The sequence below is a fragment of the Panthera tigris genome, chromosome A2, assembly GCF_018350195.1.
Source record: "Panthera tigris isolate Pti1 chromosome A2, P.tigris_Pti1_mat1.1, whole genome shotgun sequence".
Lineage (NCBI taxonomy): Eukaryota > Metazoa > Chordata > Mammalia > Carnivora > Felidae > Panthera > Panthera tigris.
Genome location: NC_056661.1, coordinates 21,430,289 through 21,457,284, shown reverse-complemented (window position 1 = coordinate 21,457,284; position 26,996 = coordinate 21,430,289). Strand labels below are relative to the sequence as shown.

The following is a 26,996-nucleotide window of genomic DNA, read 5'->3' as shown; positions in this document are numbered from 1 at the left end:
GTTTCTGTACTCTTATTAATATGCATGCATTTATAAACGTTTATACTGCAAAGTTTGCTTTGAAGCCTAAACTGTATCTTGTGCTTTTCATTCTGTACTTGCTATTTTTATTTGATGTGGGTTTTTTTTTTTTTTTTGAGATTTATCTGTGTCAATACTGGTTCATTCATTTCAGCTGCGATATAGTACTACTCCACTGTAGAATTGCCATAATTTATCTCTTCTTCTGTCTGTTGCTGTCACAGACAGTGCTGTGGTGAGCATCCTTGTACTTGCCTCCTACCATGGACTCCCCTAGGGTGTACTCATTCAGCAGCTGTCTGTTGTGAACCTGCTAGTGCCCCTCATCGTTTTGGGCAGTGAGGATACGTCAGGAAACAAAATCCTGCTCTTAGAGAGTTTATTATGTAAATTGGAATTACTGGATTTTGGAATATTTGAATCTTTGCTCACTCAACAAAAATTTATTGAGTCTGCTGTGACAGAGATACAGGAGTGACCAAAATGAAGTCTTGTCTTGGTAGAGTTTGTTTTCTAACGGGGAGGATACAAAGGTGTATGGCATACTGGCAAGTACTTCTGAATGAATGCCTGTAAGATAACGGAAGCACAGTCTGGGGTGTCTGCTTTAGAGAAGTAGTGATGGGAGGCCTTTCTGGAAACAGGACGTTTGAGGAGAGGCTTGAATGTAATGAAGCGGTGAATGACACTGGGGAAGGAGTCTTTGAGCTGAGGAAATCAATGAGGAAAGAGCATGTTTAGAGAAGAATAGTAAGAATCCCAGGGTCACTTGAGTGCAGTGAGCACACAAGAGGCTGGTTGGGGATGAAGTGGCAGGGAAGGTAGCCAGGGCTCACACCAGATTGGGCCTTCACAGTCTTCCAAAGAGTTTAGATTTCGTTGTAATTTTGATTAAAAGGTGAAAGGATATAGTGATTAGGTCTTGGGCTAGAGAGAGAGCAGTAGAAATGGTGGGAAGTGATTTGATTTGGAGTGTATTTTAAAGGTGGTACCTACAGAGTTTTCTGATGATTTTGATGTATCTGTAGATGTGAAAGAGAAGTCGGAAAAAAAGGATAACCCCACATTTTTGGATTGAGCCAAAATACGGACTGGTGGTGGTATCTTTTACGCAATTGGAGAGTACTAAGAAGGATTCAGGTTGAAAATTTAAGTTTGAAATGCCTATTAAGGCACCCGGGTGGCTCAGTCAGCTGAGCGTCCAACTTCGGCTCAGGTCACGATCTCACAGCTCCTGAGGCCAAGCCCCACGTCAGACTGTGTGCTGACAGCTTGGAGCCCGGAGCCTGCTTCAGATTCTGTCTTGGCCTCTCTCTGCCCCTCCCCTGCTCGTGCATTGTCTCTCTCTCTCTCTCTCTCTCTCTCAAATATAAACAAACATTTAAAGAATTAAAAAAAAAAAGAAATGCCTATTAAGTATCTCAGGTAGTTGGCATTAGATACCAAATTATAGTCCAAAGTGATTATAATAGTTATACTCTCACCAGCTTTTATATGGCCCATCTGGGTGAATCCCTCCCTGATGGAGCCCAGCAGGAGACAGCATGTCACCCTTCCATGTCGTTGAGATTCATTGATCATCAGTACACAAAGGGAACCTGCCATTTACAATGAACATGTGAGGGGTGCTTGGGTGGCTCAGTCGGTTGAGCATCAGACTCCAGCTCAGGTCACGGTCTCGTGGTTCATGAGTTTGAGCCCCGCGTCAGGCTCTGTGCTGACATGTCAGAGCCTGGAGCCTGCTTCAGATTCTGTGTCTCCCTCTCTCTCTGCCCCTCCCCTGCTCACACTCTGTGTGTCTGTCTCTCAAAAACAAACATTAAAAAAATTTTTTAAAAACCTGAACGTCTGATTATTTTGTGTGTAAAATCAAATCGGTTAATTTGATGTGAAGTAAATTGTGTAAGTTAGGGTTACTAAGTTTATGTTTTCACAGTTTTGAGTTTTCTTTTGTTCTGATTTTAATTCCAGATGCTGGATCTGGTGTGGAAGAAGTGGAGTTAAGCTGGGAAGATTACCTAGAAGAGACAGGGTCCGCTGCAGTACCCTACGGATCTTTTAAACATGTAAGCACTACCTGTATTTGTTTTACTGACTGCACCTTGTTCCTTTGACTCACGGTACCATCATTAGAGGGTTTAGAGTTATTTTAAGTTGGGACACTTGAAAGGATTTGGGTGCTTTTTCCTTTTTTCCTCCTCTTGCCACCCTCATTTAAAAAACTGGACATACTTTATTTTATTATTTTAAAGTAACGTCTACATCCAACTTGGGGCTCGAACTGACAACTCTGAGATCAAGAGTCACACTGATCAGAGTGCTCTACTGACCAAACCAGCCAGGTGCCCCTGGACATACTTTAAAGTCTTTTTTTGGTTTTGTTTATTTTCTATCACTCAACGCAACACTTGTCTTTTTCACTCGTCATGAATATTCCTTTTTTTTTTTTTTTTTGTCAATAAAACCCCTCATAAATTGAAGAAAATGGTTTATTTTCTTACACTGTGTGTTATGACTGTTGGTTTGCACATTGAAAATAAGTTCAGTAATGTCATTGCTTTCTCTCACGTTGAGCAGAAACGTAAGTAATATCATCAGTGGTTTATATTCGTGGCTGGGGCAGTATAGTTTTATGTCTTAATAGCTCAATTTAATGCTTAATCCATTGACCACATACTTGCCCCATATGATGCCTTTAGAGTGGAAGAAAACAGTCCAAGTTTTATTAATAATTTATATTCAGACCTAGTTTTTGAGCCTTTTCACTTACATTCCCTCTTAAAACACAGAATTATTGATCTGTTGATTTCACGTTTGTCTTAGTCTGTTCAGGCTGCCATAGACTGGGTGGCTTGAACAACAGAAGTTTATTGTCTCACAGTTCTGGAGACTAGAAGTCTGAGATCGGGCTGCCAGCAGGGTTAGGCTCTGGTGAGGGCTCTCTTCCTGGTTTGCTGACAGCCTGGTCACTGTGTCCTCACATGGCAGAGAGTGAGAGAGCAGACTCTCCTTGAATCGGGGCTCCACTCTTAGGACCTCATTTACCCTTTACTACCTCCATAAGGGTGCTCATGGATTGGAAGAATAAATATTGTCAAAATGTCAATACTACCCAAAGCTATCTACACATTCAGTGCAATCCCAATCAAAATTGCACCAGCATTCTTCTCGAAACTAGAACAAGCAAACCTAAAATTCATATGGAACCACAAAAGGCCCCGAATAGCCAAAGTACTTTTGAAGAAGACCGAAGCAGGAGGCATCACAATCCCAGACTTTAGCCTCTACTACAAAGCTTTAATCATCAAGACAGCATGGTATTGGCACAAAAACAGACACATAGACCAATGGAATAGAATAGAAACCCCATAACTAGACCCACAAAAGTATGGCCAACTCATCTTTGACAAAGCAAGAAAGAATATCCAGTGGACAAAAGACAGTCTCTTTAACAAATGGTGCTGGGAGAACTGGACAGCAACATGCAGAAGGTTGAAACTAGACCACTTTCTCACACCATTCACAAAAATAAACTCAAAATGGATAAAGGACCTGAATGTGAGACAGGAAACCATCAAAACCCTAGAGGAAAAAGCAGGAAAAGACTACCTCCATAAGGGTGCTGTCTTTTTTTTTTTTTTTTCTTGTTTTATTTATTTATTTTTTTAATTTACATCCAAATTAGTTAGCATATAGTGCAACAATGATTTCAGGAGTAGATTCCTTAGTGCCCCTTCCCCATTTAGCCCATCCCCCCTCCCACAACCCCTCCAGCAACCCTCAGTTTGTTCTCCATATTTATGAGTCTCTTATGTTTGGTACCCCTCCCTGTTTTTATATTAGTTTTGTTTCCCTTCGCTTATGTTCATCTGTTTTGTGTCTTAAAGTCCTCATATGAGTGAAGTCATATGATTTTTGTCTTTCTCTGACTAATTTCACTCAGCATAATACCATCCAGTTCCATTCACATAGTTGCAAATGGCAAGATTTCATTCTTTTTGATTGCCGAGTAATACTCCATTGTGTGTGTGTGTGTGTGTGCCACCTCTTCTTTATCCATTCATCCATCGGTGAACATTGGGCTCTTTCCATACTTTGGCTATTGTTGATAGTGCTGCTATAAACATGGGGGTGCATGTGTCCCTTCGAAACAGAACACCTGTATCCCTTGGATAAATGCCTAGTAGTGCAATTGCTAGGTCATAGGGTAGTTCTATTTTTAGTTTTTTGAGGAACCTCCATACTGTTTTCCAGAGTGGCTGCACCAGCTTGCATTGCCACCAACAATGCAAAAGAGATCCTCTTTCTCCGCATCCTCGCCAACATCTGTTGTTGCCTGAGTTGTTAATGTTAGCCATTCTGACAGGTGTAAGGTTTTGATTTGTATTGCCCTGATGATGAGTGATGTGGAGCATTTTTTCATGTGTCGGTTGGCCATCTGGATGTCTTCTTTGGAGAAGTGTCTATTCATGTCTTTTGCCCATTTCTTCACTGGATTATTTTTTTTTTTGGGTGTTGAGTTTGATAAGTTCTTTATAGATTTTGGATGCTAACCCTTTGTCTGATATGTCATTTGCACATGTCTTCTCCCATTCCATTGGTTGCCTTTTAGTTTTGCTGATTGTTTCCTTTGCTGTGCAGAAGCTTTTTATTTTTATGAGGTCCCAATAGGTCATTTTTGCTTTTGCTTCCCTTGCCTCTGGAGACGTGTTGAGTAAGAAGTTGCTGCAGCCAAGATCAAAGAGGTTTTTGCCTGCTTTCTCCTCAAGGATTTTGATGGCTTCCTGTCTTACATTGAGGTCTTTCATCCATTTTGAGTTTATTTTTGTGTATGGTGTAAGAAAGTGGTCCAGGTTCATTTTTCTTCATGTTCCTGTCCAGTTTTCCTAGCACCACTTGCTGAAGAGATTGTCTTTATTCCATTGGATATTCTTTCCTGCTTTGTCAAAGATTAATTGGCCATACCTTTGTGGGTTCCATTTCTGGGTTCTCTATTCTGTTCCATTGATCTGAGTGTCTGTTCTTGTGCCAGTACCATACTGTCTTGATGATTACAGCTTTGTAGTATAGCTTGAAGTCCGGGATTGTGATGCCTCCTGCTCTGGTTTTCTTTTTCAAGATCAGTGAAAATGATAACACCACAACCCAAAACCTCTGGGATGCAGCAAAGGCAGTCATAAGAGGAAAGTACATAGCAATCCAGGCCTTCCTAAAGAAGGAAGAAAGATCTCAGGTACACAACCTAACCTTACACCTTAAGGAGCTGGAAAAAGAACAGCAAATAAAACCCAAAACCAGCAGAAGGCAGGAAATAATAAAGATTAGAGCAGAAATTAATGCTATCAAAATAAAAAAAAACAGTAGAACAGATTAATGAAACCAAAAGCTGGTTCTTTGAAAGAATTAACAAAATTGATGAAACACTAGCCAGTTTGATCAAAAAGAAAAAGGAAAGGACCCAAGTAAATAAAATCAAGAATGAAAGAGGAGAGATCACAACCAACACAGCAGAAATAAAAACAATAATAAGAGAATATTATGAGCAATAATATGCCAATAAAATGGGCAATCTGGAAGAAATGAACAAATTCCTAGAAACATATACACTACCAAAACTGAAACAGGAAGAAATAGAAAATTTGAACAGTAAGGAAATCGACCATAACCAGTAAGGAAATCGAATTAGTAATCAAAAATCTGCCACAAAACAAGAGTCCAGGGCCAGATGGCTTTCCAGGGGAATTCTACCAAACATTTAAGGAGGAGTTAACACCTATTCTCTTGAAGCTGTTCCAAAAAATAGAAATGGAAGGAAAACTTCCAAACTCTTTCTATGAAGCCAACATTACCTTGATTCCAAAACCAGACAGAGACCCCACTAAAAAGGAGAACTAAGACCAATTTCCCTGATGAACATGGTTGCAAAAATCCTCAACAGGGTACTGTCTTAAAATACAGTCACATAGGGAGTTAGGATTTGAACATGTGGATTTTGGGGGACACACAGTTTAGTCCATAGCAGTGTTCAGCAGGGCATAGTTCCTTTGTTCTAGGATTTAGGAAGACACAAATGCTCACTCAGAATTGTCTGATTTTGTGAGGTTAAACTGTATTGTAGGTGTTGTATATGCCAAAGAGTCTTGCTATTTTCAGTTTGTGTAAAAACTCAGTCATAATAGTTGCCCTATTTTTTAGTTCACTTATGCCTTTCTTAAATTGAAGTAGTGAGAACTACATATTTTAAGTAAGGATTTCATTTTATATTACATTGACTAATATTTTATAATTGTTTTCAGTATATTTTTTAACAAGGGAAGTTTATTCATGATCATGTAATGCCTTTGAGTTCTTGTTTTTAATGTTATTACTAATCTGATAGGTATTTATACATATTTATACTAAAATGAAAATGGGGGATAAATTTCCTGAGCAAAATTCTGGATCTAAAAAAATGTCATTTTAACATTTAAAAAAAAGTTTATTCATTTAGTTTGAGAGAAAGAGAGCAAATGGGGAAGGGGCAGAGAGACAGAGGGAGAGACAGAGAATCCCAAGCAGGCTCTGTACCATCAGTGCAGAACCTGATGCAGGGCTCGACCGTGAGATCATGACCTGAGCCAAAGTCACATGCTTAATGGACTGAGGCACCCAGGTGCCCCTAAAAAAGTCATTCATTCATTCATTCATTCATTCATTCATTATTCATTCATGTTTATTTTTGAGAGAGAGAGAGACAGAGTGCAAGCAGGGGAGAGGCAGAGTGAGAGGGAGACACAGAATCTGGAGCAGGCTCCAGGCTCCGAGCTGTCAGCACAGAGCCCGACGCGGGGCTCGAATATTATGACCTGAGCCAAAGTTAGACACTTAACCAACGGAGCCACCCAAGCACCCCAAAAAAATGTCATTTTAAAGAAACAGGTTCCACCTCTCCTCTTTGAATGTCAAAGCAACAAGGAGAATGAAAAATAGATGTATACTCTCTGATCATCAAATGTAGAAAATATTTGTAAGCTTGAATCAGTATATGGTGAAAGACTGCCACATGTGGTAAAAACCAAGCACAGGTATAGGAAGATGCCGAGAAGGAGTGCCTGTGGCTAGCTGATCACAGCCAAAGCTGCTGGAACTCAGATCTCCAGGACTTGTGAGCCACTGGCAAGTTTTATAGTACCCAATTTGGAATGGGGGGAGGGGGAAGGTGGGGCTGAAGAAGAAATTAGAAGTAAACCACATTTGCAAGGATGACAATTCTAAGATAGTAAAACAGTTTTCCTCATATCTGGTCAAGGAAACAGCACAAACTATGGGAAAGACACTAAGCTTTACCTGAATCTTCTGGAACAAAAGCTTTAAGCTTCTAGGGGAAGGAATGCAAACCTTTTAACTGCCTCTCCCCCCCCCCCCCCCAACCGGGTGCAGGTGAAGATTCTTTGCAGCCTGGGGAAAGAACAGAAGAAATAAAAGCCCTCTGTCCTGGAGAGGGGTAGGAATACATGCTAGAGCATTAAAGGTCCCCTACAGTTGGGAGAGGAGTAAGATCACTGAGAAGTTTGCACTCCCAACACCCAGGACACAGAACCTGAGACTGAGGCTGAATCTCAGAGAGTGTCCCTTCCTGCTTGTCTTCAATGACCAAGTTAGAAAATGTTGGGCAACAGAGGTCTGTTTGTAGAAGAGGGCAAGAGTGTGGAGATAGATGGTCTTTGAGATGTAGTCACAAAGAGAGGGCCTAAATCTCAGGGTGGAGCAGCAAATATTGAAGGGAGAAAGCCCTCTGGCAAATGAGCCTAGACCCTCAGTAGAAAATGCTAATGTAGTTTGGAGCCTCTGGTGTACTGTGAAAACCAAACAACAAAACCCAAACCCAATTGCACTCCTCACTGCATTGATTTAACCTTCTCCCTCAAATTTAAGGCCTAAAAAGAAACATCCCCATGTCCAGGCATAAATACTGTCTGCTCAACCTCAGTTATTCTGTACAGGATGTCTGGCTTTCAGTGAAAAATTACGGGACACACGAAGAACCAAGAGAAAAACAGCAAACTGTCAACAGACAAAGCATTCCACAGAACCAGAGTCATAAGGCCCAGATACTGGAACTATCAGAGAATTTTAAATAACTATGAGTAATAGCTTAAAGGCTGTGGCAGAATAGGTGGACAACATGTGTGAACAGAAAAGGAAATCAGGGGCGCCTGGGTGTCTCAGTTAAGCATCTGACTCTTGATTTCAGCTCAGGTCAGGATCTCATGGTTCATGGGACCGAGCCCTGCATCATACTCGTACTGAGAGCATAGAGCCTGCTTGGGATTCTCTCTCTCTCTCTCTCTCTCTCTCTCTCTCTCTCTACCCCTCTGCTAGTCGTGCACTCTCTCTCTCTCTCTGAAAATAAGTAAATAAACTGTAAAAAAAAAAAAAACAACAACAAAAAACACTTAGCAATCGACACTATTAGACACAGTGAAGTGGAAATTATAGAAATGAAAAACGTGGTAATAAGAGATGTTAAATGCCTTTGACAAGCTCATTGGTCATCCTCAAACAGATGAGGAAAGAGTATACTTGAAGATAAGTCAATATAAATTTCCCAAACTGAAATGCAAAGAGGAAAAGAGTGGGGAAAAAACCAGACCAGAACATCCAAGAGCTACGGACAGTATAAAAAAAAGTCTAATGCATGTGCAATTGGAATCTCAGGAGAAAGGCGAGAAAGTGAGGAAGATACCTTTGAAGAGCATAATTCACCATAGTAGCAGAATAAAGGAGAAAAAAATACATTATCACCTCAATATAAAGAGAAAAATAATTGGTAAAATTCCATACCCAGTCATGACAAAAACTCTTAGCAAACTGTAGATGAGAAAATTAAAGAAATCTTTAATTTGCTAAAGGATATCTATAAAAAATCTACAGCAAACTTTGTTAATGGTAATATGATGCATACTTTCTTTTACATATGCAACAAGATAAAAATGTTGGCTAACATGACTTCTGTTTGCTAGTGTATTGGAGGTTCTGGCTAATACAGTAAGGTAAGCAAAACAACTAAAATGTATAAGGATTAGGAAGAAAGGAAAAATGTCATTATATACAGATGAATAAAATAATTTACAGATATAGGATTAATGAGTAACTTTAATAAGATTATTAGATACAGGGTAGCATGAAAAATTATTACATTTCTGTATACTAGCAACAAAGAAAAGTGGGACTGAAAGATGTAATTTACAATACCATAAACACATCAAATGACTAATAAATGTAACAAATTTGCAGAGTAACTTCAAACCATTATTGATGTAAGTTAAAATAAAGGAATATGCCTTGTTTATGTAATGGAAGACTCACTGTTGTAAAGATGACAGTTCTCCCAATAATAAATAAATCTATAGTAGATCTATAGATTTACTGCAACCCATGTCAAATACCAAAAGAAAATTCAGATAGGAATTGACGGTCTGATTCTAAAGTTCATGTGGATATGCGAAGGAGCCAGGATAACCAGATGCAGCTAAGGAATAAGACAAAACAAGAAGACTTGCTGTACTAGGTAGTGAACTGAATTATAGCACTGCAGTACGACTCAAAGGAAAAACAAAAAATCAGAAGCAGATCCACTTTTGTGGGGACACTTGACTTAAAACAAAGGTGGCAGTTTCCAGTGGTGAGGAAAGGTCAATTGTGTATGCATCTTCAAACAAATAAAACCTGACTCCTACCTAATACCATACATGGAGAATAATTCAAAGTGGATATTAGTTCTAAATATGAAAGGCTTATGGAAAATACATCTTTATGACTTCTAGGGATAGGGAAATTTTGTTTAAAAATACAGAAAAAGCACTAACTTTTTAAAGAAAAAACATTGATAAATCAGAGTACATTAAAATTAAGAACTTCTGTTCATCAATCAGAACCATAAAGAAATTGAGGTAATGTTTGCAACACAAGTAACTGACAAAGAACTGATATCCAAAATGCAGACTTGACCAAAAATAGGCAAGAATCTTAGCCATTTCCCAAAAGAAGAAAAGTAAATGGCTAAAAAATATAAAGGTTTCCATCTTCATTAATAACGAAAAAGTCCAAATTAAAATCACAGTGAGAGGGGTGCACAGGTAGCTCCATCGGTCCCACTCTGGATTTTGGCTCAGATCCTGGTCTTACAATTGGTGAGATTGAGCCCTGGGTCGGGCCCTGCGCTGACAGCAAGGAGCCTGCTTAGGATTCTCTCTCCTCTCTCCCTGCTCTCTCACTCTCTCTCTCAAAATGAATAAATAAACATTAAAAAATAAAATAAAATCACAATGAGATACATAACACACCTTCCAAAATGGCTAAAATGAAAAGGACTGAAAATACACAAACGTTGCCTAGAGTGTTGCAGCAAAAGGATTTTTTTTACACTACTGGGAAAGTAAACTGGTGCAGCCACTTTGGAAATGGTTTGACCATATCTGTTATAGCATTCCATGTATGTTTGCCCCAGAGACACAAAGATATTCTGTTTATAGTCTTACAAAGCTGCAAACTTCTCACAGGGCCTACTGTTTGTAACATTAGAATGGATACATTGTGGCATATTTGCATAATGGAATACTATACAGGGGTGAAAAATAGACTGTTAAATGTAACATGAGCGAATCTATAAGCAGTGTTGGGCTGGAGAAAAGCACACACAGGACAGCATTCATACTGCATAATTCTAATACAGTGAGGAGTACAACAGGGCAGTTGATGGGAAGGGCAGGGGGGGTTGTACAGGACGTAGGACTTTCCCTCCCTGGCTGTCTTTCCAGGACTCCCCTCAACTGCCCAGTGTTTGTGATTGCTGGGTTGCATTTATTTGTCAGGTCTTCATAGTGTCCTCCGGTGCTTAAGAGTTCCTCGTTCCTTCTTTGTCTCTCATGGCCTAGACATTTTGAAGAGCATATAATGTATCAGTTATCTTGTGGAATATTCCTCAATTTGGATAATTCATGATTAGCTTGAGCTTATGCAGATTTGGGAAGAATTTCATAGAACGATACTGTGCTTTTCTCGTTGTATGACATCAAGGGTGTATGATTTTGATGTTTTAGAACTGGTAATGTTAACTTTGATCAGTTAGTTAAGGTGGTGTCTGCCGTAGTTCTTCACTGTGATGTTACTGTTTTCCCCTTTATAATTGGTAAGAATCTTATAGGAGAACCTTTGAGATTCTGTGAATATCATAGTCATTTTTGCACTGATGCATGATTCTTGCCTGCAGTGTTTATTTCTGTGTTTTTTCTAATGGTGATTTTCTATTTCTATCATTTTTTTCTATATTAATTGGTCTTCTGTTCTAAGGATCTATCCCCTCTTCTCTGTTAATTATTTTTTACACTGTGGACTCACGGATATTATTTAAATCTATGGGTTATAATCCATTAGTCTGATTATTTACTTTATTGCTCAAATGATTCCTAATGTGACCATTGGGGGATCCTTCTGGTTGGCTCCCATGTCCTTTACAAATGCCCTCATCATTTTTGAAGAATTTCTTTACTTTCTGGTATCACAAGATATTCCAGGCTCTTCCTATGTTTTCTGTACCCCCAAATTGGTGTCACTTATTTCTCCGTGGAGCCCTTGTTCTTTTCATTGGAGAATGGCATTTATAAATCAAGATTTGTAAACTGAATTTGCTTATTGCTAATGAGTATCATTACTTCCAGTCCCTGTCAGTTCACAGAGGTAGGAGATGTATTTGCACACACATACATACACATCTGTACTATTTTCTGTCATTGTGACCTCGTTCTGATACTGCTGATTCCAGTCCAACACGAGTTTCATTCTATTCTCCCCTTTCCTTGTTTGTACTTCTTTCTCCCACAGTGAGAAACCTGGCTCTCATTTCTCACAATATATGTACATACTTTAATCTTAGTATACACATGAAGTAGTTCCAGAATTGCTCACCCATGCCTTTGTGATCATATAATTTATCATTGAAATCAGGACACTTTGAGAGAGAAACGGGCCGCTGTTAATTATCATTCAAGGAAGACAGGTATAAACGTAGACTATTTGAGGGAAACTGGGAGGTATGGGTCTCTACATATGGTACATGTTATACTAATTTATTATCATTATAGCTTATTTTGTCTTTCCCCTTTTCTAGCATCATAAATCTTTTTGGAATGATCTAGAAATCACTCTTGAAAACATAATGTGTTGAAGGCTATTAAAATAGTGAACATTTAGTGATTTATGTACTTAATAGAAAACATTTTCTGTAATCATAGTAGACTGCTTTTGTGAAAATATTGAGTTCTATTAAAATTCCTTTGGAGTCGGCTAGAACAGAGCAGCATTGCTGTTCCTTGTTTTGTTTGGATCACTCCTGTGAGGTAGCATTGGAATTTCTCAGGTTTCCCTTGAGAAGGTTTTATTGCGTTTAGTGCTTCAGAATTGTAAGTCTTAAAAAAGGCTGTCGGAGGGGCGCCTGGGTTAGCTCAGTTGGGTAAGCGGCCAACTCTTGATTTTGGCTCAGGTCATGATCTCACAGTTTGTGGGATCGAGCCCCGCATCTGGATCCATGCTGTCAGTGAGGAGCCTGCTTAGGATTCTTTCTCTATCTCCCTCTCTCTGCCCCTCCCCACCCTTGAAATAAAAAAACTTAAAAGAAAAGAATGGCAAAAGAAATACTCATTTGAGATACTTATTTGGTGGTTAATAAAATTTCCCTGTTCAGGTGGACACACGCTTGCAAAATGGCTTTGCTCCTGGGATGAAGCTGGAGGTGGCTGTGAAAACAGACCCTGAGACCTACTGGGTTGCCACCATCATCACCACCTGTGAGCAGTTGCTGCTGCTCCGCTACGATGGCTATGGCGAGGACCGGAGGGCGGACTTCTGGTGTGACATCAGGAAGGCCGGCCTCTACCCCATTGGGTGGTGTAAGCAGAACAAGAAGACCCTTGAAGCCCCGGAAGGTAATAAAATACATGTTATCAAGACATGATATGGTATGGCCGTGGCTACACCCTTGAGGTTTCCATTCTCCACGCACATAGCTTTCTCTAACTTTTTTGGGTTAGCATTTTGAATGAAAATATTTATAAGGAATAATGCACATTTCCCTATTTTTAAAAATTATTTTCTGGGCTTCATAAAGCCTTGGGTTTTTATGGTACTCATTGGGAGCATCAGTTGCTTATCATCTTGTAAGACCGTGAGGCTCTCTGAGTTTGGGACTTGTAGGTCTGTTTGTCTTTAAGTACGTTGGGCCAGATTGCTATGCTATTGATGCTCAATATCTTCTGAGTTTATTGTCCTCTCTCTTCTCAGCCCTAGGTTATATCTGGGACCTATGAACTCTTAAAATGAGTCTTAACTTAAAATGAGGAACTGAAGTTCCTCTCCAGGAAAGAGCCTTACTGGGAGTAGAATCCAAATTAAGCAGGACAGAGGGTCATGTAAAGGTGGAGAAAGGGAAGAATCCAAATTAAGCAGGAGGAGGAGGGTCATGTAAAGGTGGAGAAAGGGAAGAAAGGCTTCACGCTTCAAGAAAATACCAGAGCTTATATGTTTTTCTTTACTTATTTTGATATAATTTCAGATTTACAGAAAAGTTGCAAAAATAGTATAGAAAACTCTTAGAGACTTTTTGCTAGGTTTCCCTAAATGTTGACATTTTACCAAACTTACGGTGTCCTTCCTTCTCCCTCCTTCCCTCTCACTCTCATACACACACATGCATGATTTTTTAATGAACCATTTGAAAGTCAGTTACAGACATGATGCCCTTTTACTCTTACTTTAATGTTCTTACAAAAATAAGGACGGGGCGTCTGGGTGGCTCAGTTGGTTGAGTGTCCAACTCTCAATTTCGGCTTAGGAAATCCCAGGATTGTGGGATCGAGCCCTGCCTCCGGCCCTGCATTGGGCATGGAGTCTGTTTGAAATTTTCTTTCTCTCCTCCTCTGCCCCTCTCCCACTTGGCATGCACTCTCTTTCTAAAATAAAATAATAATAATAATAATAATAATAATAATAAATTAATTAAAAAGAATTTAAGAAAAAACAAGGACATCCATTGGCACAGTAAAATAACAAAATAAAGAAATTAACTTTGATTTAATACTATAATTTGTAGATCTTACTCAGTTTTTACACGTAATGTTTTGATAGTAAAAGGAAATCCCAGATCATGTATTGTATTCAGGTGTCATGTCTCATAAGATTCCTTTAATCTGGATGTTTCTCAGACTTTGTTTTTTGTGACTGACATTTTTGAAAGTTACGGGACAATTTTCCCAATAATGTTGATTATGCCTTGTTTCTTTTCCTAGTCCAGGATTCAGTCCAGGATCACACATTGTATTTGATTGTCACATCTTTTTAGTTTTCTTAACCTTTCTTTGTCTTTCTTGGTGTTAATGTTTTTGAAGAGTACAAGCCAGTTAGTCTTTTGGACTGTCCCACAGTTTGGGTTTGTCTGATGTTTCCTTAGACTCAGATTATGCACTTTTGGTAGGAAAACTGCAGAAGTGACACTGTGTCCTTTAGGGCATCAGTCATTATTAGGATGAGACACCTGTTGTTGGTTTGTTCTATAGCTGGTGATACAGTAACTTTCATCACTTGACTAATTTGATGTATGTCAGGTTTTTCCACCATAAAATTACTTGTACAGCTTTTAATTAATAAGTATCTTGTAGGAAGATACTTTGAGGTGATATAAATATCTCATTGCTCTTCAAACTGTTACCTGCTATTTTTAGCATTGATTGATCATTTTTATCTGAAACAATTATTACTCTAATATCACCAAATAGTATTTTCTAATTCTGTCTACATTTCATAATTGGCTTTCTGCAATAGAAAGAGCTTTCCTTTTCCTCCACTTACATACATATACTTATATATGTGTATGTGTATGTGTATTTACGTACACATGTATGTCAGTGTAGACTCATGATTCTTATTTTACTCAATGGGTTATGTTCCTTTACTGTCATTATTTATCTTGATGCTCACATTGTCCTAGATTTGGCAAGTGGGCACCCCTTTAAGCTGCCACTAATGTGTCCTTTGTTATGTTCCCATCATTCTTTGAGTAATTTATATTTTAGTTCAAGAAGCTTTTCTCTGTCTCAGCACTGAAATCAGTCATTTCTCTAAGAAGTCCTGGTTTCTTTTGGTGAATAATGGTATTTTGAAATGAATATTTAGGGGGTGCCTGGGTGGCTCAGTCATTTAAGCATCCAACTTTGGCTCAGGTTATGATCTTGCAGTTGGTGAGTTCGAGCCCCGCATCAGGCTCTGTGCTGACAGCTCAGAGCCTGGAGCCTGCTTCGGATTCTGTCTCCTTGTCTCTCTGCTCCTCCCCCACTCATGCTGTTTCTCTTTCAAAAATAAATAAACATTAAAAAAAATTTTGAAATGAATATTTAGGTGTTAGGGTTCTTGGGGTTCTGTGGGCTTCTATCTGCCATATTTTTAAGTGTTTTGTGGAAAAAAAAAAAAAAAACAATGTAAGGAAGCTCTAGAGACATGAAGCTACCTAGCCTACCATCTCATCTTGAGTCTAGGAAAATTCATCTCATTTACATGATTTTAGTTGAATACAAGGTTATTATAATGAGAGAGAAGGATGGAATAAAATACTTCTGGAGAAGCATAACCACAAAAGAGATGAACACTGTGTCACATAAAAACATTTCAAAACAAGCTAAGAGGAAGTAGTAACAATGATAGAAGCAGTGAGAAAAAGTATAAATAAAATTTGTAAAAATTCAGAAATGAGATGATTGGAGAAAAGGAAGATTTGAAAAGAGAAAAAGTAAAAGTTAGGCAAGAACTAGAAATATAAAAAAATATATTAGAAATGAAGACTAAGTTTATTAAAATGAACACAGGAGCACATTTACCATGGATAATATCTGAAGAGAAATAGCAGATGAAAAGGAAGAAAAATTGCAAAATAAAAAAGATATGAGAAAAGAAAAAAGACGGGGTAAAGTCCCTAAAGAAAACGGCAACAGAGAAACAATAAAATACTATAAACTATAATTCAAGAAAACCTTACTGAAATAAAATAGGACTTGAAATACATCTAGAAAGGGCTCACTATGTACAGGGGAAAATCCAGTGAGAACAGCTACATCAAGATGTGTTCTAATGACACTTGGACTTCAAAGTAAAAAATAATCCTAGGCAAAAAGTCTAAATTTCTTAAAAAGGAAGGAAAACAAGATTATTTCAGACTAATTGACAATAGTGCTTTTCTTTTTTTTTTTTTTTTTAACTTTTTTTAATGTTTATTTTTGAGAGAGAGAGAGAGAGAGCGTGAGTGGGTGAGGGGCAGAGAAAGGGAGACACAGAATCCAAAGCAGGGTCCAGGCTCTGAGCTGCCAGCACAGAGTCTGATGTGGGGCTCGAACCCATGAACTGCGAGATCATGACCTGGGTGAAGTCAGGTGCTTAACCAACTGAGCCACCCAGATGCCCCTTGACAATTGAGCTTTTTGATAAAAAATAGTAGGGTAACATAGTTAAGAAATTCAGTAAAAGAATCTATGAGACAAGAGTTTTACATCTCGTCACACTGAGCTTTAGGTGTAAAGGCCATATGCATATTGCTATGAAGATACGAAGATTCAGGTTCCTTTGAGCCCTTCCTAAGACATCCACTGGAGACTGAACTTTAGAAAACCCAATGAATGAAGAAACATCAGCATAAGAACTGTTAATGAAACATTAAATATATATGTAGCTATAGAACTTGGAACTAAATGAAGGGTATGAAGGAGACAGTGTAATATATAATAGCTACATACTATGACAATGTAGATACAGTGTCACTATAAAAATGTGGGACAGCAGAGTAGGGAGGGCATGTGCGTAGTGGTAAAGCTCACTCACTGCCTTTTTTTCTTTTTTTAAAAACCAGCTTTATTGCAGAGTAATTTAATTGCCTTTTATTTTTTTAGCTAATTACCTTTTAAATGTTAATTGAGAATAAAAGGCTATTGCCTGAAATGAGATGGTGAGGAAGAAGAGAAAAAAGAAGTTTTGGCTAATGTTACTGCTGTTTATAAAAGAATAGGAAATAGTCCAAAAATAGAACTAAAGTGTTATACAAAGGTATTAGTATAAAGGGAACGAGGAGAATAAAAATACAAACCTTTCTAAATGCCAAAATATAAATTTTAAAAAGAAAAAAAGAAAAAGTATATGTTCAAATAAAATAGATAACATAGTGAAAGACTATTATATATACATACACACACACACCAATAATCTATATGATATTTAACAATATGACAGAATTGAAGCCATACCTATTGATAATATCCATAAATGTCAATGGGCTTACTCTTCTAAAAGTAAAAAAAAAGTTCAGGTTGGTCCACAAGGCAAAGCCTACTTTTGTGCTGTTTATAGGAGATCTACATAAATGGAAAGATTCTGAAAGGGTTAAAATACAAGGATGGACAAAGATAAATCAAATAAAAAAGAAAGTAGGAGTGTCATTCTTGGTATTTTACAAAGGTAGAATGCAGATTAGAAAGCATTACAGGAGACAAAAGGATACTTTATAATGAAAAAAGCTGCAGTGCCTGGTAAAAAGAAATGGGGACCATCTGCATACAGGCAGGAGCATTCTCCAGGATGTCTTATTTTATGGAAAGAGAAAATGTGTAAGAAATGAAGGAGGGGGAGAACATATGAATATGTATATGTGAAGTTCATTTTTTTTTAAATAAAAGGATAAATCATTTTAAAAAGTTACCTGTGGGGAAACAAGGGAATGGAATGAAGTGGGGAAAGGGATAGAAGCTAGATTTTCTGAATGCGTCTATTTTGTAGATTTGATTTTGGAATTATGTACGTATTTTATAGAACTATAAAACATTCTAAAGAAATTTCTAAACAAACAAACAAAAAAAACCCACAAAAACAAAAGCAGCAGAGAAATGTAACTGTGTATGGAGGTTGTGAAGTGACCTCTCAGACAACTATTTCGTTGGCTTTCAAATACACTAATTTAAAGTAAAGGTACATCCCTAATAGGGGTATAGCATAACAACAACAACAAAAGTAAGCTGTTTTTAGTAATCATTGTTGGTCGCAAAGTTGATACTATTTTGAAATAATATTTGGGTATTGTGGAATAAAGTCATTATGAAATGTGTAATTAAGAACTAGGGTTTTCAGCAGGATAGAAAGGAGAGCTTAGGTATATGAAGTAGAAACAATGTCTTCATGAATTTGTATTGGCAGTATCCATATGAACTCCTAATCTGATTTATGTCTTTTAAAAAGGATCTTTATTCATTCTAGATACTGAAAAAAACTAGAAACACAAACTTAGTATAAAGAATATTTTTTTAAAAACAAGCACTCAGCACCCTAAGTATGATCTCTGAATACCATTTTCACCCAGACAAATTCGAGCTCCTTGGAGAAGGAGCTGGTTCTTGTACCGGGGCAGGAAAGGTGCCAGCTGAGCCTGGGACACCGTTCATACCAAAAGTGAGAAAGATGTCAGTGCCTGTTTACTAGGGTCATATCAAAAGAGACTCCTTCTGGTTAAAGACAGGACAGTGTGAGCATCAGTAGGAGAACAGCTGCGATGACCTGAAGCATATCGGATGTGCTTTAATCTATAATTTCCTAGTGTGACTTTTAAACAGAACTCTCCTTGATCGCCTTTGGAGGATGATGGGGACGCCACTGACGATTTTGAAAGCTGGTAAATACAGGGAAAGATAGAGAATCAAACATATATCCTGCTTTTTTTCTTTGTGAACTATAACGCAAGGTAATGAAGTAGTTGAAGAAGAGAAATTTTTCTTCATAGAATATTTTTGGTTAGTAAACAAAAAAAGGGATGATGGGAAAATCACCACTTTTAGCCCTAACGAATCATGTATCTGTGTAGTGACCATTAAAAGCTGCTAACACCACAAAAGGAGAGACAACCAGACTGAGTCTGCTTCCTGATGGTAGTGGTGGAAGATTACGACTCCGCTTTTGAGCTGTTTTTGACTCCCCCTCAAAAGAGTCAAATCTGAATTTGATCAAGCCTGTAGCTGTAAACACTGATTTATACAGAATACAGAGGTCATTGGAACAACCGGTTACCTCCCACATGGAGGCTACCAGTAAAAGCAGACTCAGAAAAATGTTAAACAGACAAAAGGCTGTTTTTCAACAAATATGCTGCTAGAAAGAGAATGGGGAGATGGAGGGGAGAAAGAACATACACCTTAAAAGAGACTTAAGCAATAAATCAACCATTTGCAGTGTGTACATCTCATTGGGATCCTGATTTGATCAAGCAAATTGGAAAAAACTGTGAGACATTTGGGGGCATTTAAACATGGACTAGATATTTGATATTGAAGAATTATTAATTTTTAAAGGCGTCATATTGTGCTTACATAAAAAGTTATTTTTTTAGAAATACATACTGAGGGGCGCCTGGGTAGCTCAGTTGGTTGAGCATCCGACCGTTTTTGTTTATTTATTTTGAGAGAAAGAGCACGCGTGTGTGTGTGTGTGCACAGGTGAGAGAGAGTGGGGAAGGGGCAGAGACAGAATTCCAAGCAGGCTCCACACCCAGAGCAGAGCCAGCAAGGGGGCTCGATTCCACTACCATAAAATCGTGATCTGAGCCAACATCAAGAGTTGGACGCTTATGTGATTGAGCCACCCAAGCACCCTGAGCATCTGACTCTTGATTTTAGTTCAGGTCGTGATCCCAGGATCATGGGATGGAGCCCTGCATCGGGCTCTGGGCTAAGTGTGGAGCCTGTTTAAGATTTTCTTTCTCTCTCTCTCCCTCTGCCCCTCTCCCCAGTTCATGCTTGCCGTCTACAAAAAACAAAAACAGAAACAAAAACCACTGAGATTATATTGGATGAAATTACATGATATTATATGATACAGTTATATCAGGAATTGGGTTCTACATAATCTGTGGTTGGTTGGCAGAACATCTGTAAAGGACCAGACAGTAAATATTTTAGGTTTTACAGTCCATGTGATCCTTGTAACAGATACCTAACACTACCTTTGTGGTGTGAAAGCAGCCACAAACAGTGTGTAAACAAATGTGCATGGATGTGTTCCAATAAAACCTTATTTACAAAAATAGACAGTGGACCAAAGTTAGCCCAAAGGTTATTGTTTGCTAACAACTCCTGGTCTGGATGGAAAAGTTGACCATGAAGTGACAGTTGTTGAAGCTAAGGTACATGGAGATTCATTATACTATTTTCTCTACTTCTATATATATTTGAGAATTCCCATGATAAAAAATAAAGTAGTGGGGCACCTGGGTGGCTCAGTCAGTTAAGCGTCTGACTCTTGATTTTGGCTCAGGTCACGATCTCACAATTTGTGTGTTCGAGCCCTGCATCAGACTCTGTGCTCAGAGTGCGGAGCCTGCTTGGGATTCTCTTTCCCTCTCTCTCATTGCCCCTCTCCCACGGTCTCTCACATGTGCACGCTCGCTCTCTCTCTCTCTCTCTCTCTCTCTCTCAAAATAAATAAAAATAAATAAAGTAGTTAGCTTTTGGATAAAATTAGGCCGCTGTTACTGTATTCTCTTTTGTTTTGTGTATCCCTTTTATTAAACTAATTAGGAAGGAGCTTTATCTAGCTGGGGATTTTTTTAAGCTCTGAAAGAAGTAACATGTTGGACTTAGATATTAAAAGTACAAATGCACCTCTAAACCCATTTTCACTGGTTTAACTTCTCTGTATTAGGTTTTGTTTCTCTGTGTTCTGTAGCTGACATTATGAGTAATCACTCATTTATTCCCTCATCTAGGCATCAGAGACAAAGTGTCTGATTGGGATGAGTTTCTGCGGCAGACCCTGGTGGGAGCGTGTAGCCCTCCTGTTCCCCTGCTAGAGGGCGTGAGTATTACTGCTTGCAGAACCAGTGAGGAAAACTCTTTTCATCTTCAGTGATATTTCTTGTCCAAGGAATCTTAAAATTGGTTGCTCGTTTAGCACTCTAAAGCAAATAAGCATCATTACTACAGACATAGACAATGGGTACTGCTGGGTTTAAACGTATCCTCAGAAGTTGCCAACTGGTGCCTTAGTGCCTAGAATATTCCAAATTAGTTGCTGACACATAAAAATCTAGCTTTCCAGATTCTTTTATGAAGTTGGAAAATGTGGCCTTTTTGGGCTCTCTGTAACTGAGCAGGTGTTGATTCTACTTCAGGAATTTGTAACTCCCACCCCAGGTGGATTGAGACCCCCTTTTCTTTCACTCAGAAGACGCTGGACCTATCGTATCCTTACCACCTATCTTCTTCCAACAGTCCTTTTAAATTAGAGTAGCTTTTGAGCTTGTTAGTGAACATAATATAGGTTTCTTGTCTTTGTGAAATCAGTTTATTGGTTATGACATTTCTAAGTTCTATTTTGTCGCTTTCTGTCCTACCACTTACATGCTTTGTGGCATATGTGAAATGCAATGTATGAATGTTCCAGTTTCTCTACATCTTTGCCGACACTAGTTACTCTCTTTTGGTTATAGCTATGCTAGTGAGTGTGAAGCGGTATCCAATTTTGGATGCACATTTTCCTAATGACTAATGATGTTGAGCATCTTTTTCTATACTGTTGGCCATTTGTATATCTTTTTGGAGGAAATGTCTTTGCCTGTTTTTAAATTGGGTTTTTTGTTTGTTTGTTTTTTTTATTACAGAATTGTAAGAGCTCCTTGTATCTGATAACAAATCCAGACCAGATATATTTCCAGATGTTTTGTGGATCGTCTTTTCACTTGTTTGACGATATTGTTTATAGCACAAAAGTTTATTTTGATGTAGCCCAATTTATCTGTTTTGTTGCTGTTGCTTATGCTTTTGGTGTCATACCTAAGAAGGCTTTGTTTAATGCAAGGTCACAAAGATTTACTCCTATGTTTCCTCCTAAGTGTTTCATAGGTTTGACTCTTATGTCTAATTCTGTGATCCATTCACATTCCTCCTTTAAAACTCGATTGGTAAATACTCTCCCGGCTGATCTTTATATTTTATACTCAGACTCATTTCATTATGCTTAGCCAGAGCCTGGCACATACTAAGTAAACAGTAAAATTCTAATGATGGAATGAAATCATGAACAATGAATTAATAGATACCCAGCTCTACATCGACCATGATTCTGACATTCTAATACTTAGCTGTGAATGTGTTTCTCCATTTGTTCGTATGTTCTTTTGCATACATATGAATATGTGAGCAGCGTCACAGAGCAGTTCTTATTAGGGGGAAAAAGTAAGTTTGAATATTAAGAAATGACTAAGTGATAATGGAATCAGCATTCTTTTCTATTCTTTATTGTAGCTTTTAATGTATTTCTAGAGAGTGGTAATTAAACTTTTTCTTTCCATCAGCATAATCAAAATGCTGTGTTCATAGGAACATTGTTGTGAAATGAGTGAAAAATCAGAAACAACTGAAATGCCATCAGTAGATAAGTGGGTAAATTACTGCTCACTTATAACACAGAATATCAATAAAATGGTCTAACACAATGAAGAGGATTTATATGTACTATAATAGAAAGAAAGCTGTGGTGTATTCAGTAACAAACACAAATTAAAAAAGAGTATACAGTGCTCCCATTGTTCAAAAAATATAAGATAGACAGACACAGGTAGATACTGACTTGGGTGCAGAAAACCCAGTGTCAGAGTAAGACTAAGTGCTAAGTAAGACTTAGTAATAAGACTCAGTAACGACGATATTTTAAAAATTCTTATTAGATGAGACTATATACCATAGTCTTAGAGATCTTAGAATAGTTTCATTGCATTGTAAGTAAGATTTTCTATAAGATAAACATTTTCATATCATCTAGAAATAATACTGTAGAGACTTGTATGATATTAGGCCATTCAGTGACATGACTTTGAGTGGATAAAAATATAAAGGCTAATCTGAGATAATTTAAAACTTGACTTTTTAGAATACTGTGTTAACTTCTCTTAATCATTTTACATCTTGTACCTACAGCTCCGTAATGGGAGGAACCCTTTAGATCTCATTGCCCCGGGCTCCAGGCTAGAGTGTCAAGCTTTCCGGGACTTGTTGAGCACTTGGATCGTTACGGTAGTAGAGAACATCGGAGGAAGGCTGAAGCTGCGCTATGAAGGACTGGAAAGTTCTGACAGTTTTGACTTTTGGTTGTATTACTTGGATCCATTTCTTCATCACGTTGGTTGGGCTGCTCAACAGGGATATGAGCTTCAGCCCCCATTAGGTGAAGAGTAATAGGACTTTTTAACTTTAACTGTTACGTTATGGTCATAGTATGTTTTTATTAATGTTGATAAGACTGAAAAACGCCATTACTCTACATATTACAAAAGCCTTTGTGTAATAGAGATATTTCAAAAAAATGTGTATGCAGTTTCGTGCCTATTTTTTTGTTTTTTGGTTTTGTTTTGTTTTGTTTTGTTTTTTTGGTTTATTAGTAACTTGCCACACATATTGATGTACTCATGGACTCCTGCCTCACCAAAATTGAAGAAAAATTCTCTAGGTAGCATTTAGATACATATAGGAGTAGTCTAGGTCTTGGTTCAAAGTGGATTAACGTGATTAAAAGAAATAACAGTGAGATCAAAACGGGAATGACTGTTTAAAGCAAGTTTGGACGTTCTGTTATTTGGTGGCCTACAGCAATCCTTATAATCTCCCTGTAGGTATTTTCACCAGACTTGCTACCCACGCTCTGAATAGGGGAGACAGAGTACTGAAGTTAAGATGCAGGTTCTTTTGAATGAAGATGGTATAAGTGGGCTGGAGCCCTTTCTTTTCCCCGTGGAAAGTGACTTTTTTGTTTACACGAATGCTTTCAAAACAGTTATAAAGTAAGTTCTCCTCATTTAAAACATCCTGTCTTGTTTTACTAAAGCCATCCAGCATCTAAAGAATGAAGCTGAGTGGCAGGAGATCCTGGCCAAAGTGGAAGAGGAGGAGGAAGAGCCATTGCCATCGTACTTATTTAAGGTAAGAACAAAAACATGATGGATAGTACTTACCTCTCACAGTGGGCTAGGGCACAGTAACCCCGGGTCAGTGAACACGCTGTGATAGTTGGAGGAGGAAAGAGGTTTGAAGTTTGAGGAAAGAGATTTGAGTGATGGGCATCCTGTTTCTCTTCTAAAGGTAGTCTAGGTTTTCTCCCAGAGTTCTCTTAAAGTGTTTGAGTCTTGTCTTTTCCACTTGTAACTACATAGCCCCAGTTGTTATAAAATAAACTTGTTTTCCTCCAGATGGCCTTTGTGTGCCAAATAGAGTAGGAGTACTTCCAATACTTTTTTTTTTGAATAATTTTTTCTGAATAATTTTTTTTCTGACTAATTTATTCAAGGAAAGAAAATTACAGGATTAAATTCTTTACCAGAAGTTGGACAGTTACGTTATTTTAATTAAGAGTAATATTCTGCTATATATGAGTATAAAATTAATGTGAAAATACTATAGTTTTATTCCCTCTTGGTGTTTGCATTTCAGGACAAACAAGTGATTAGCACTCATTCATTCTCTGTAAATATGAAATTGGAAGCTGTGGACCCCTGGTCTCCTTTTGGGATCTCTCCTGCTACGGTTGTTAAGGTAAAATGGGGGCAGCTCTCTTGGTAAGAATTCCTGTCAGGGTGACTGGTTTAGGAAAGTGGTAGTGTTTTGATCTTCAGGCTCTGCTGATCTGAGCCATGTTTCTCCTAAGCTGTGAGGCTAGAATGACTTCTGTGCACATTTTGTATTTGTACTGTCCAGGTCTCTGCGGCCCGTTCCTTCTTCTGGGCCTGCTCACCCCAACCGACCAAAGCTCGAGTGCCAGAGTAGTGGGGTGTGTGGTCTTGGGAGCAGGCCTTACTGAACACTAGAGGGGACTTAACCTGGCAGGCAGCTTGCAGTGTCTGAGAAGTACGGGCACAGGCATCAGCGTCGGTATCCACCCAGGTGCAGGGCTCACTGGGTGAGGGGATGTTGGGGAAGCAGGTGGTCCATGTCATGAGATCTGCCCAGGATTGCTCCAGCATGGAGTCCAGACTCAGACTTCAATCTTTTGGAAGGCTGACTAACGTAAGGCTCTGGTTGAGAGTAACCACAGGAGCTGGGCAGGTTGTCAGGCCCTGGTTACTCAATTACTAGAACTGAGGCCCAGGAGAAGGGGTTAGTTCGGCACTGGAGCAGAAGCCCATTTACCCAGAGTAGAACCAGAAGACTGGCATGACTGGAGCAGAAGTTGCTTGGATGCTGAATCATCTGATTGGTCGAGATTTAAATTGTTTTGCTTTAGGAGAAGATTATTTTTGAACAGGGAGGGATTCTCAACCTACAGTGGGGTCAGAAGGCCCTATCTGAAGTCTAAAGGGCTGTTGGGTGGCCAGGAGCCAGAGAAGGTTAATAAAACCTTTTAGGCATTTGAAACTCGGCTAGGATCCAAAAATTTAATATACAAGTGTGGCCGACTCCTCACTAAACCTAAACTAAATTGTGTTTGGAGCCCAAGTACTTAGATTTGAGCCCAGGTTCTGCTGCTTCTTTGCTGGGCAAAATGGGGCAAGTTATTTAACTTCTTTTTCAATCCAGCTTCCTTATCTGCAAAATGAGGTTGATAATGGTCCCTACCTTATTAAGTTGTAAGGAAGATTAAAACAGAATTGATGTGTGGAAAGCATTTAATTAAAACAGTGCCTGGGGGCACCTGGGTGGCTTAGTCGGCTCAGATCATGATCTCACAATTCGTGAGTTCAAGCCCCATGTTGGGCTCTGTGCTGACAGTTCAGAGCCTAGAGCCTGCTTTGGATTCTGGGTCTCCCCCTCTCTCTGCCCCTTCCCTGCTCGCGCTCTGTTTTTCACTCAAAAATGAGTAAACATAAAAAAAAACAAAAACAAACCAGTGCCTGACACAGAGGTAACATTTATTGAGTGCTTAGTGTTGCTATACCCACTGTGTCTATGAAGTTTTGTAACATGTTTGTCTATGCCGAGGAATGACACACACACATATGTGTGTGTATACATACACATAAAACCATTTGTCTGCGTTGTCTGTTCAATTGTATGTGCAGGTTTTTGATGAGAAGTACTTCCTGGTAGAAATGGATGATTTGCGACCAGAGAATCACGCACGGCGATGTTTCGTGTGTCATGCTGACAGTCCCGGTCTTTTCCCCGTGCAGTGGAGTCTGAAGAATGGTTTACACATCAGCCCCCCTCCCGGTATGTAGTTGTTGTTTTCTGAATTGTCCATCAGGGGCTTCTTTTTGAAATGGCATTTATCTCCCTCTCTCTCTCTCTCTGTGTGTGTGTGTGTCTCTCTCTGTCTCTCTCTCTCTTCATTCCCCAGCTTGTCCTCAACATTTTTTGGGTCCCAAAACAAGTATAAGTGAAGGCCTCGATTCCATATATTTAAATATTTGCAAGTTATAAGTTAAGCTAAAATGATTAAGTCGAGTTACGTTCTGTCCTCCTACCTTGACAAATATATCTTCATAACACCTGGGGTCCCATGCACGTTCTTGGTTGGCCCCTCCTATGTGTGTCATGAGGGCACAGAGGAGTGTGAGAGTAGGACACACAGAGAGTGTCAGCAGGGTTGGGAGTTGGTAGGGGAGGAGAGACCTCAGAACCAGAACTCGGAGGTAGGAGGCAGATATCAGATGACTTTCAGGTTTCTGGGCATCCGCTTGGAGTGCAGCTCTTCAGACTTGAGAGGGAGGTTTATGATTAAGAGTAGGACTCAGAGAGGCTGTAGGTAGGAAACCAGCAACTCATTTTCCTGGTGTTTGCAACTTTGCAAAATATCTTTGATCCTTTAATCAATGCTCTTAAATATGATTTCGTTGACCTTGACTGAAATTTTTAATAATTATAGCATAGAATATCTGGACATGTTAAATGTTTATCTGCTTTTTATATCAGCAATCAGATTACTTGATTGGAAGTCTG

General features: G+C 38.7%; 1 protein-coding gene across 16 annotated transcripts in view; it reads left to right on the top strand.

Moving 5' to 3' along the window:
* Positions 1-26,996, top strand: part of SFMBT1 (Scm like with four mbt domains 1) — a 127,925-nt gene that overhangs the window by 75,494 nt on the left and 25,435 nt on the right. For all 16 annotated transcript variants that reach the window (XM_042979149.1, XM_042979155.1, XM_042979153.1 and 13 more), the window contains 7 exons: positions 1,993-2,087; positions 12,743-12,983; positions 20,837-20,925; positions 23,046-23,292; positions 23,950-24,044; positions 24,552-24,653; positions 26,117-26,267. In XM_042979149.1, the coding sequence (XP_042835083.1) occupies positions 1,993-2,087; positions 12,743-12,983; positions 20,837-20,925; positions 23,046-23,292; positions 23,950-24,044; positions 24,552-24,653; positions 26,117-26,267 (1,020 nt within the window). The remainder of the gene's footprint in view (positions 1-1,992; positions 2,088-12,742; positions 12,984-20,836; positions 20,926-23,045; positions 23,293-23,949; positions 24,045-24,551; positions 24,654-26,116; positions 26,268-26,996) is intronic.